The sequence below is a fragment of the Hesperophylax consimilis genome, chromosome 6, assembly GCF_061612785.1.
Source record: "Hesperophylax consimilis isolate HC1 chromosome 6, BYU_Hcon_1.0, whole genome shotgun sequence".
Lineage (NCBI taxonomy): Eukaryota > Metazoa > Arthropoda > Insecta > Trichoptera > Limnephilidae > Hesperophylax > Hesperophylax consimilis.
The window spans coordinates 21,721,027-21,734,186 of NC_142841.1; the positions used below are offsets into that span (position 1 = coordinate 21,721,027).

Below are 13,160 nucleotides of genomic sequence, written 5' to 3' on the forward strand. Positions count from 1 at the left end.
ACTCAAAGCGATTAGTGCGTAACCCTTGGTATGTTATTATGCGGAATAATGTCTGTGTAAATTGATGATTCAATCAGAATTGACTAACTAGTAGTTCGGTATGTATGTTTCCCGTCTTATATTTCTGCTAGGCTGCTAATTGCGCTCCATTGCTGGCCACTTTTAAATAAATTGGCGTTGTATGTGTACATCTATTGAAAAATAATTGGGAAAATAGATGAAACATACGTAGATTCCTACTCTAAACCATGAAATGAAAAGGCCCTAGACAGATCTGCTCGAGAACAATTTGAAGCTGCGGGGTGAGGAGAAAGATGTATGAAAAATCTAGACACAATAATATAATGTATTTAACTATATTACCCACGCACAGGCTGCGCCTTAATGGGTTCTCATTATTCTTATTGATTTTTATAATATTGTATGTACCTATATAAAAATTGGGAAAAATAAGGGTATTAAAAAATAAAATAACGCCACTACCCACTTTGGCATTTCTCATTCTCTGTCTTAATGAATACCAGAAAAATCATAAGGCATTTTAATTGCATAAAAATATAGGGTGTCCAGGAATTAAGTGCACAAACTTCGGGAGAGGTAAAAAAAAAATTTCTTGTAATTCCTATGCTTTTTTCCCATACAAAATATTATTTTCTCCTTTCAAACAACTCAACTTTTATACCTTAAAACAGGGGTGTCCAAACTAGATGGGACCCAGGGCCAATAAAAAAGACTAAATACATTGGTGGGCCGCAAAATATTTATAAAAATAAAATACTGGTAATAATACGTAATATCGTTATTTTATTATCTACTTTTTCATTAATTTGTCTTTTACAATTCTGTCAACATCAAACTCAATACTAGTGGTAGCTAGGCGCAGTGCATGTTTAAGTGAAGTATCTGTCAATGAAGACCTGTATTTCGATTTAATAAACTTCATTGTTGAATATGCACTTTCACAAAGGTAGGTACTGCCCATCATCGAGCCCATTTTTTGCCCGAAATTCGTCAGTTTCGGGAAACGTTCAGCGAGGAGCTTAAAAAAATCAATTCCTGTTTCCGGACTTTTTTTTGAAGTCGGTTAAAAAAAGGTTCAATGGGCCGCAATAATCTAAACCGCGGGCCGCATGCGGCCCGCGGGCCGTGGTTTGGACAGCCCTGCCTTAAAACGTTGAAATATCGAATAATATATTTTTCTTCTTATTTTTGTACCATCATGTAGAATAACATACCGAAGTTTTTGCACAGTAACCCCGGACACCCTGTATTAAAATAAAATATTAAATTTTATACCATTTTGTATTTACATCATTCCAAAAGTTGTATTTACATCAATTTGGTAGGCGGGAATGGGTACCGCCGCCCTGGGAACCATTTATTGGATGACCAACACCTCTGCCACAGGTCACCCCGTTTGTGAGTGGATGAAGTGGTTCGCTACGTTTGGTGACTTAGCAGGGGTGCCCGGGTTCATGGGTTAAGGTTTGCCCAGGTCTTGGTGGCGGGTGCGACGGCCCACCTTCCGCGTGGCGGGCCGGTTGGGAGATGCTGGTTGAGGGAGACCCTTTACAACCGGTTACCGCTGTCCGGGCCGCTCGATAGTACAGGGGCACGACCCTCAGGCTCACGACTAAGGGTGGGCTGCCCCATCAGCGAGTGAAAAAACCCTGCCACTGCTGTTGTGCTGGTTTGTGACCGGAGGGGACCCAGCAGCAGCGTTTGGGGCGCATTGGATGCCCTCTCCAGCCGGACTCTCCCAGTCTATCGCCTAGCACCGCAGTGGGTGGGCTGGAACCAAACGCTCATCACTCCTGGACAGCCTGAACCCCAGATTCCTACCCACCCCTCATACCTTTCCTTTCCAGACCTTTCCTTTCACCTCCTAAACTTACAAAAAAAAAAAAAAAAACTTTAAATTCATGAACATACAACACAACAATTTTAACATCATTACAGTGGCGAGTAGCAGGCGTCCCCGGTGCGGGCCAAAACTGTTGGTAAATTTTGCCAACATTCGCGGCCTGCACACAAATTTAAATTCCGTCCATCACCATCTTTTGTCCCAACGTCCCAACCAAACCTTCTTTTCCTATCCGAAACTCAGATAGCCGAGCCGCCAGACTCCTCCTATCTGGACTGCTCGGGCTTTACCCTCGCAAGCAAATTCCGACTCAAAGGAGGAGTCTGCCTCTATAGTCGAGCTGACGTCAACTGTGTACGACTATTGAGTCTGGAAAACTCCAGATTCGACGTAATGTGGGTACGCGTCAATCTTGCCAGTACGGCAAGATTCTACGCATGTCTATACCGCTCACCGAACCATAGCGAATCAGACACTTCCGAGCTCTTCAAACATTTGAGCGATACTATTGATGATCTCTTGCCCCGCTACCCTTCGGCCGAGTTTGTTGTTCTGGGGGACTTCAATGTTCATAACGAACCATGGTTGAAGTTCTCAGGCCCAACGGACTCGGCTGGCCGACAGGCGGAATCCTTTGCCTTTTGCTACGGATTAGAGCAATTAGTTCAGGAGCCTACAAGGGTTCCTGATGTCCAGACTCACCGCTCCAATCTGTTAGACCTATTCTTAACTACTGTGCCACACGGTTATAAGATTGACGTCACAGCGCCTCTGGGATCATCTGACCACTGCCTAGTGATGACATCAATCCCCGTTAGCCTCAGACCAACCAATGAGAGACTGAGGAGAAAAGTGTGGCACAATAGGTCTGCAGATTGGTTCGGTATGCGGGCCCATTTCAACGCTTTTCCGTGGTCAGCTGTTTGTTTTCGGACTTCGTACCCTTCAAGATGTGCCCACGAGATTGGTGAAGTCATCAAATCGGTGATGGATGGCTTCATACAATCGACTACTAAAGAAACTGGTGTGGGCTCAAAGCCGTGGTTCAGTCGACAATGCTCCGAAGCAGTTCGACGAAAAAACGCGGCTTACCGAGCCTACAACACATCTCGAACGCCCGAAAGCAGATCAGCATACAACAAATCGGCAAAGGAATGCAAGAGAATCATTAATAGATCAAAATTTGAACACGACCTGCAGATCAGCAAAAAGCTGGCTGCCTGCCCGCATGGCAGCAGAGCATTCTGGTCGCTTGCGGGCTCAATAGGTCGAAATTTTTGCAAACCCAGTTTGCCACCTCTTACCAGACCTGACGGCTCACTAGCAAACACCGCCACCGAAAAGGCTAACCTATTAGGGAAAATGTTTGCGGAAAACTCGACCCTCGACGACGGGGGTGCTGTTCCGCCGTCGGATTATCAACGACCGTCAATACGGATTTCGGCGGAACCGCTCGTGCGGTGATCTTCTCGCGTATGTGACGCATGTTTGGGGCGGTGCCTGAAACGTCACGGTGAGACCCAAACGGTCGCACTAGACATGTCCAAGGCCTTTGACCGGGTCTGGCACCGAGGACTTGTCAACACATTGCATTCTTACGGACTTCCCGCATCCCTGTGTACGTGGATTGCTGACTTTTTAAGGGATAGGTCGATTCAGGCGGTTGCTGACGGTTTCACCTCTTCCTCGCATTCCATAAATGCTGGCGTCCCACAGGGATCGGTTCTGTCTCCAACTTTGTTTTTGTTGCACATCAATGACCTTTTGACATGTGCACCGATTCATTGTTACGCGGATGACAGTACAGTTCATGATAGCTTTTTGTTTGATAAGCCCCCAAAGGGCACACAAACTCCAACGGCTCGGAGGGCTTTGAAGCAGAGAATGGACGGTTATCTCGAGAGTATTTCCTCCTGGGGTAAAAATAATCTTGTCGAATTTAATGTTTCAAAGACCCATTCCTGTCTGATTACGTCTAAAAGGGATCCAAATGATAATCTAGTCTCCTTCAACGGAAGCAATCTTCCGAACAGGCCTTCCATTGATATGCTTGGTGTAACTATAAGTGACCAGCTCAGGTACGGGGGCTCCATCGAAGCCAGAGTAAAGTTGGCCTCTCAGAAGCTGGGCGTACTGTACAGGGCCCGCAGATACTTTAATAGTACACAACTGCTCACCCTGTACAAATCGCAAGTGCGCCCTACTGTCGAATTTGGCAGCCATCTCTGGTCTGGAGCCCCAAAATACCTGAAAAAAACCCTTGACTCTGTGCAGAAACGGGCGGTCCGTTTGATAGATTCCCCAATCTTAACAAACGGACTGCAATCTTTAGAGCACAGGCGTCAGGTAGGTATGCTGTCCTTGTTCTATCGGTATTACAATGGAAGATGCTCTGAGGAACTAGCGTCATTGATCCCTTCGGCACCGGTGCGTAGTCGGGATACACGCCAAACGCGCGCCCAACATTTGTACACAGTTGACACTTGTCACATGAGAACGGGTCGCTTCTACGATTCGTTCTTAAGTTCAACAGCTCGGCTGTGGAATGAACTGCCGGCCTCTGTGTTTCCTCCCTCCAGCAACATGGGACTCTTCAAGACCCATGTTCACTCCTTCCTCTCCACAAAAGACCCTCCACACAGCATCCCCAAAGATGACATAGGCCCTGAGGGAAATTATTTTCTTCTGGGCCTCCTGTGTGGAGTAAATATTAAAAAAAAAGTGGGTGTGTCAAGCCTACGCAAGACAGAAGTGAAACTTCTAGTTTCAGCTGATGCTTGGCGTGGCGCAGTTCGCTGGTGTCTGAGAGAGAGGAAAGAAGAGAAGAGAGAGAACGTTCGTGAGCGGCTCCCCCACCTCAACAAGGTTTCACTTCAAAAATGCCACAGCCGAGAATCGAACCTCGCTTAACTGATTGAAAGCCAACCACGCTGAGCACCAACTGTAAGCAAAGCCGCATAAATTGATTATATTATGTAGGTTCTGAAAATATGAGAGCTTGTTATGTTTTATAATGTTACCTACATCACACCCAAAATATAATATATTTTTAAAAATAATGTACAATGTACAGAAATAGAATCCCACACAAGATCGCGTAGTGCGCTCTAGCGAACGGATATTTTATCAGAGGGAGATAGTTTTAATTTTTTTTTTCTGTAAATTATTACATATTATCAAAATAAATAAATTAATTAAATAAATGTAATACAATTATCATAATATACGGATTAGATAATAATTTTAATCCAACACAATAACGCAAAGCGCGCTCTAGCGGAGTAATGTTTTATCACAGTGAGATAAGTGTTTTTATTATTTTGCAATATTATTTTCTTTTAAAAAATGTTCTGACCTACTAAAAAATAAGATATTGAATGAAAAAGGCGTTAAAAACAAAAAAATAATGTGCGATGGCCGAGAATCGAACTCGGATCAACTGCTTGGAAGGCAACTATGCTGACCATTACACCACCAACGCCAGTTGTCGGGATGAGCTAAGAAGCATTTATATGTTACTTCAAAACTTTGACTAGATCAAATGAACTTTAATCGGTGGTGGGGGTACCCGCATTTTCGTTTCGGTCATGAGTCGGTTTTACTCCGGTCCTCGAAATTGCATGACGCGCGTAAAGAAGTTTCACTTCAAAAAAAAAAGTTTGTCACACAAGATGGCTGCCAGGCGTTTTCCCCTCACCCTACGATTGGCTTCATACTAAATTGCATTATTATTATATCAAGGGCTATTTAGGTTCATGCTAAAAAAAAATAATTTTATATCTTTTTAAATAAAGCCCAATAATTATTTCGTGTACCTACATCTATTTTACTATTTTTTTTACACAACTCCACACAGTTGGATCGGAGGAAAGTAATTTCCCTCGTGGCCTAAGTCATCTTTGGAGATGCTGTGTGGAGGGTCTTTTTGAGCAAAGGAAGGAGAGGAAGTTTCAGTGGTCAATGTATCCAGGAGTGACAGACGTAAGAATCCAAGCCTCCTACAGCGGTGCAAGGCGGTGGTTCGAGAGAGTCCAGCTGGAGAGGTCATAGTCTGTCCCTCAAACGCCCTCTTACGATCTGGCCGGCCCAAAAATAATTGAATATTTCTATTATCTTTGGGCCCACCGCAGTTGGTCGCTGCCAAGACTTTTAGTGGACTAAAACCAGAAAAGGAAATAATAGAACAACATGAAGTTGTTCCGTTTCATTTGACATGTTATTTATTCTAATTACCCACGTTGTTGAACTGAAAAGGCTTCACTGTCAAGCTCATATCCATAATAAATGAAAGATTTACACTTATTTCAGAGCTAGCCCGTTGTGACTAAGTTTGTAATTTATTATTTTATTTTAATTCTTGTGAATCCTCTGAGCCTTTTCAGTTTCATTTTTTTATTAATTATTCTTGACAGGTTATAGAAAAAAAGTCAGAATTTTTTCACAGTCCCATGGCATTTATGGGGACATTAAAATAAGGACTGGCGGTGTTTTAGTGTAAATCTTTAATCTAAGAAGTCTAAGCGTTTTGAAGTATATTAACCACAGTTTTAACTTAAAAAGGGCACTCTAAAAATTAGGCACTAAGCATTATAATTGTTTATTCTTCACGTACCGCAGGTAACTTTTCACACTAAAAGCTTATAATAATAAGCTTTTAATCTGAAAAGTGGTTTGTTTGCACTAAACATGCTTTCGGTAACACTTAACACTTGTACGATTTAGCCAGTAATATGGCAATATTTAAACATGTTGATTGCGAGCGGTTGCGCCAGTAAGGAAGTAAATAAATTACTCGACATTAATATACATATTGTACCTATATTGTTGTTTATCTGAAATCAAGCTTAAGTTTTATTTTATGAGAAGACTGGTGAGGGACGACCAGATATCAACAAAACGTTACGTTATTTGAAATGTATTGTAACGAGATGAATAGCTAGGAATACCTAGCTTAGCCTAGCTTAGTAAATAATAGATACATTTCTGCAAAGCTCTCTTATTATCCACCTCTTCATTTTCATAACATCACCCTAAAACAGGGCTGCTCATTGTTGCCCATCGGTACCCAAGTGTCAACAGGGGTTCTTAAGGGGGTGCCCATAGGGGAACCCAAGTCCCAGTGTATTCACAAAGTGGAACTTTTATATCACGTCAAAAAAATCGCTTCGGGAACTCAAGATTACCTACCAAAATGGTAGTAATCCAATTTTACTTACTATTAGATAGTTGGCAATATTTCCTGGTTCTAAAAAGTGGGTCCACACTCCGATAATAAAGCTTTATTTCCCTCGCGACACAGGACCACACGGCACACGCTTTAGATGAATCGGCATTTCCTCGTACACTGGTAAAGCTACGAATTTCAATAGAAGGTGCTCCGAAGAACTACTGGCGTAATTGACCCTTCGGTACGTGCACGGACTGCACAGTCTGGAAACACGACAAACGCGCCCTCAACTTTTGTACATTGTTGACATTTTCCACATGAGAATGTGTGGTTTCTACGACTTGTTATTGTGTTTATCAACTCGGCTGACGAATGATTTGCCGGTCTCTGTGTTTCCTCCCTCCGAAAACCTCCACAAAATGACTCTCCACACAGCCTTCCCTGAAGATGAGGTAGGTCCTGATGAAAATTATTTCACTTAGGACTTTTTTGAGTGGAGTTTATATTTTCGAAAATTCGTTTCAATTTTTATACTTCCAACCTCTTTGTCTTCTAAGGTGTCAGTGACCACTGACCAGTCAATAGTCCTTCTAGTTCATTTTTCACATATTTATAAAGTGTGTTTTATTTGCAGTTACCAGGTGCTGTTCTTCGTGGTGACGTATTTGGTGCCGATGCTAGGGATGACCGGTTTCTACAGCGCGATGGGGCGAGTGCTGTGGGGCTCGGGTTCAATCGGGGAACTCACTCAGAGACAACTGGACTCTATAAAATCTAAGCGGAAGGTAGGTTACTTTCAGTTTTATATTCCTAGAACCTTTGATAATGGTTTTTAGCACTAGCATCCAAATGCTTGTAAAAGTATTTAGAGATTGTAAAAAAATTAAATTGAAAAATGGAAATCTCTAGACAAAAATGTTTTTGTCCAAGTAGCAGAGTTACATTTTAGATTTTTTTGCGGTTTATGTCTTTGATTTTTTTATTGAGAAAAAATATCAAACAGTCTCCGCCACTTTAAAGTGTCCTACGTTACAAAAATAACACTTGACCAGCGCGCGGGTGATACAGCGCGACACTTCAGCGATATATTCGTTTGACGTTTTCACAAGAAGTTACGCGGATTATTATTTTATGTTCAGTATTATACTTAACGTTGAAGATTTAAGGGTTTTACAAGTTCTAATACTCTGAAAACATTTTATTTTTCTATTAATTTTGTACCTCAAAGTACACCATTTTTCTTCAATAAAAATAGGTCACTGAAAATTGAGGACCGCATTTGCACTTTGTGGATGCTGGACACGCAGGACAGCGTTGCCGCTTGGCATAGCTTTGCTTTTAAAAGCCGAAAATGTGTATATTATTGGTGTACGGGACGTGTTTGCCTGCACAAGAAAAGACTGTAAATAATAAGCACCGGCAAACATCAGTCCTCAACCTGGGTAATGATTTAAGTAAAACACCGTGAGGTGTTCTATCCAAACCATCATAAAAGAAAGACGATTCGAATCAAAATTCACATTTTAATTACAAGTATTGTACTGGTATACAGAACGTACAAAGGGGTGTAGCTTATAGGTACTTCCTATTTTTTACAGTCAACCCAATTTACAAAAATAGTTTTTATTTTATTTTATTTTTAATTTTATTTTAAATACATAAACGGCTTTACTGCCTTTTATAAATAAACATATAATAGAGTACAAAGTAAGAAAAATAATATTATTACATTACAGTAGTTTTAAACTTAAAAATAACATACAATTATTTTGTGTATCACAACCAAAAATAACAAAAAAAAGATCAATGATAAATATCATCATTTCATTTCAACATGTCCATATTGCGTATATAAAGTTACATTATGGAATAATAATTTTTGAGTGCATGTTTATATTGCGCTAATTTTTAGAAATAAATATCGCCGATGTTAGCATGTTCATTTCCCAAAATGTGTAATCGACTGATTGGTGAGTAATAATGTGATAATGTATGTGTGTTATTATAGTAGAACGGTAGAGTCAGTCTATTGTTAGCGCGACCAGGGCAATGAAATCGTATTAGTTCTATTAAATCAGGGGTATCCAGGACCGAGTGAATTATTTTATATAATATTAATAGATCACAGATTTTTCTGCGGTCTGATAAATTTACGAGATAAGTCCAGTTCAATAACAAATTATAGTCCACGGATTCTCTTGGAATACCTAATTTAAAATTAATATACCTAAGGAATCTATGCTGGACTTTTTCAATCGCTTGAATATGGATATTGTAATGTGGAGCCCAAATCGTAGAGTTATATTCCAAAATGCTTCTCACTAGCGTTATGTATAAAATGCGAATAGTATCAATGTTACAAAATTGTTTGGTTATTCTAATAATAAATCCTAAAATCTTCATTGATCTATTAATAATATTAGTTATATGGCTAATAAATTTAAGTTTTGAGTTAAAAATAATACCTAGATCATTTATTGTTTCTACTGAGTTTAATATAATTTTGTCAAGATTGTATTCATAAATTGTCGGTTTCTTTATTTTATAAAATCTTATTATTTTACATTTACTAATGTTAAGTGCCAGTTTATTGCATATACACCAATTAAACAAGTTGTTTAAATTTTTTTGTAAAATTATGCAATCAGAAATATTTGTAATTTTTTATATAATTTTAAATCATCAGCAAATAACAGGATATCAACATCGGAAAAAACCTCTACAATGTCATTAATAAATAAAATAAACAGTATTGGTCCTAAATGGGAGCCCTGTGGCACACCACTAGTGGCAGAAAAGGCATCCGATATTACGTCATTTAACTTTACAAAAAGTTGCCTATTTGTTAAATAACTCTCTACCCATTTAAGAAAGTTCCCGGTTATACCCATACTCCTTAATTTATTTATCAATATTTTATGACAAACTTTATCGAACGCCTTTCTGAAGTCAGTATATATCGAATCTACTTAACATTTATCTGCAAAGGCATTCGCTATAAAGTTTTCATATATTAGTAGATTTGTCAGAGTTGATCTATTCTTCATGAAACCGTGTTGAAACCTTGTTATAATCCCATTTAATTTAAAACTAATTTTATCCAAAATAATTTTTTCAAATAGTTTTGGAATAGTTGACTGTATACACACAGGTCTATAGTTGCGTATATCGCATTTGTCACCTTTTTTAAATATGGGTGTGATGTAACTATTTTTCCATGCAATTGGAAAATATCCCGATGACAATGACATATTAAAAATTAAATAGAGGGGATACGACAAGGCATGTATAGAGTGTTTCAATAGAATTGGTGGTATTTTGTCAGGACCCGAACTTTTTTTATATCTAATTTGTTAATATGGGTTTTAATTTATTTTTAATATTATTTTCAATAATCGTACCTACGAAGCGAAGCGTCGTGCTCTGTCAAGCTATCGTTAATAATAGTAAACAACTTTATAATAAATCCGACGGAAGATAAAACGTAATCGTCGTTAAAAACAACGAAAGTTTAACACATGGTAGTGTTCTCCAGTGACTTTTTAACATTTTACCATTGTTTTTTTAATAATACAAACTATAAAATTCACTGCATCCCGAACCAAAGTGTTGTGTACAACGGATAAAGTGCGCGGATTGGCCGCTTTAATTATGAGCTCACCATTCAGGGCTCCTATTGGTTGCGTTTGTGTTGTGAATTTGTGATACCCCTTGTTTACAATCGAAACTATCTAAATTCTCTGTATTAAATCCTTTTAAAGTGACAATTGTGCGTCGAAAGAGATTACTCTTATCTCGCAAAATACTTTTTAGTATACATTTGTGTATTTTTTCTTTTAAATAAAATTATCCAGAACCTACAAAAAAACATATCCGATAATTTCGTGAATAAAACAGAAACTTTTCGGTAAAACCGAAAGTGGATTTCGTAGATACATTCATAGTGATAAACTGTTTAAAGTTATTTGTGCTCAATTAGTGCAAATATAAAAAAAATCGTGATATAAAAACTCGATACGGCGACTTTTGTTTTGATTTACATAGAGCTAGACCGATTGCCCACCTACGAATTTTCAGGCGCAAAGCTGAACAGAACTAATACTTTGTTTCAAACATTGTTTTTTTTTATGTGTCCTTATAAAGTAGTGTTTAATAATGAATCGTCCTAAAAAACGACACATAAGCACCATGATGTCTCCTAGTCCAGAGGATATAGGAGGAAAGTGCGTCACGATTGAGGATGCGGATGAAAACAGCTCGGTTACGTCATCCAAAGGCTCGGACGTCACCGAAGCGGAATATCTTTGCGCTTCAGGAGTAGATGTGCTCAATGAAACCCAAGCACATTTGACAGCTCTTCAACTTGTGTTAGCAGAGAAGCAATCTAAGGTCTCAAAAGACCAGCAGCTGAGGATCGCTAGAAACGTATCGGAAGTTTTCAGATCCGTATCTCAGCTGTTGTTGGAGCGAGAGACGATGCGTGCGGATTAAGCTACAGTTACAGCACAACTTAGAATGGCAGAAATAAAAATACGCCACGAGAAGAGGGAAAAAAGGCACCTTGAGCAAAAAATCATACAATTAGAGTCTGATCTCGGGCCTGTAATGCGGAGAGTGGCAGTGGCAACGGAGGCTACCCTCTCTTTTGCTGACATCGCCCGAAAACAGCCATATGATGCTCGCCAACCCCCACCAATCACTTAACAAGGACATCGCGTCAGACCACCAAGACCTGCCGTTTGCATCTTTCCAACGGATGCGGACGCCACAAAGGACAGTGACGGTACGAAAAAAATGATTGAAGATACAATTCGGCCATCTGAACTAGGCGTTCGGGTCACGGGAATAAAAAAAATAAGAAATAAAGGCATCCTGATCAATACGGCAACCACGGGCGAACAACAAAAGCTATTAAATGCACCTTGCTTCGACAACTCGAGCAAACTGAAGGCCCGACTACCGTCAAAGCGTCTACCGAGACTGATATTCTTTAATGTTCCCCGGGACCTGACCGACGAAGATTTTTTAAGGATGGCTCTCACTGGTATTCCCAACGTTGAAGACATTGAAGAAACTGTTGCAGGCTGTAAACTAAGTCACCTGGCTGGTGCTCGCACAGGTAACGCTTGTCACCGTATCTACGCAGTACCCGCTACCGTACGTAAATTTCTAGTCGAGCAAGAGAAAGTATTTATAAGCTGGACTATTTGCCGCGTCCGAGATTTTATTGGCCTTACTGTCTGCACCAAATGCTACATGATTAGTCACTCATACAAGTATTGTAGAGATACTAAACCCACATGTGGACATTGTGCTCAACAGAATCATACTGGTGAGTCCTGCCCAAATTCCACCATCAAACCAGTTTGCGCGACATGCACCAGATTTGGTAAGCCTGCTGATCACTCAACTGGAGATAGGGACAACTGCCTGGCCTACATCGCTGCACTCAAGAACGACCTTGCAACTATAGATTATGGAGTGTAACATACATGAGCATAAGTGCCTCACCATAGAGAATTATAATCCCGTGACGAACTGTCTACGAATAATGTATATGAACGCGAGAAGCATCCGTAATAAGTTTGATGAGATCGAAGAAAAAGTAAGAAGTTCGCGGTACATTGTACACGTGCTCGTCATTACGGAAACGTGGCTTAAGATTGGAGAGGAAAAGTTTTACTCCCTGAATGGTTACAAAAGTGTTTTTGCTTCTCGCCCCAACGAAGGAGGAGGCGGCGTAGCAATATATGTGATTGATACTATGAAGTGTGCAATTATTGAAAATTTCTCAAATGAAAATTCCTTTTTAGGTATAACGCTTAGTAGCAGTGATAGGAAACCAGTTAACATCTATGCTATCTATCGAAAACCCAACACAAATATGCAGGATTTTCTAATACATCTAGAAAAAATACTGAACGAAAGTAGACAAGATACATTAATATTCGGAGACTTTAACATTGACATATCCATATCCACACACTCTTCATTAAATTTTTGCAACATCTTACAATCTTACAATTTTTCAATACATAACAAAACATTTCCCACGAAAGTCACTGATACAAGCTGCACCTTAATAGATCACATCTTATCAAATAGGCAAAACATTCAGACTACTATATC

General features: G+C 39.7%; 1 protein-coding gene across 1 annotated transcript in view; it reads left to right on the forward strand.

Annotated features, from left to right (window-relative positions):
• The window catches only part of TkR86C (Tachykinin-like receptor at 86C), a 521,539-nt gene that overhangs the window by 333,788 nt on the left and 174,591 nt on the right, over nucleotides 1–13,160 (forward strand). The window contains exon 6 of the mRNA XM_089632445.1: nucleotides 7,666–7,816. Coding sequence (XP_089488571.1) covers nucleotides 7,666–7,816 — 151 coding nt within the window. The remainder of the gene's footprint in view (nucleotides 1–7,665; nucleotides 7,817–13,160) is intronic.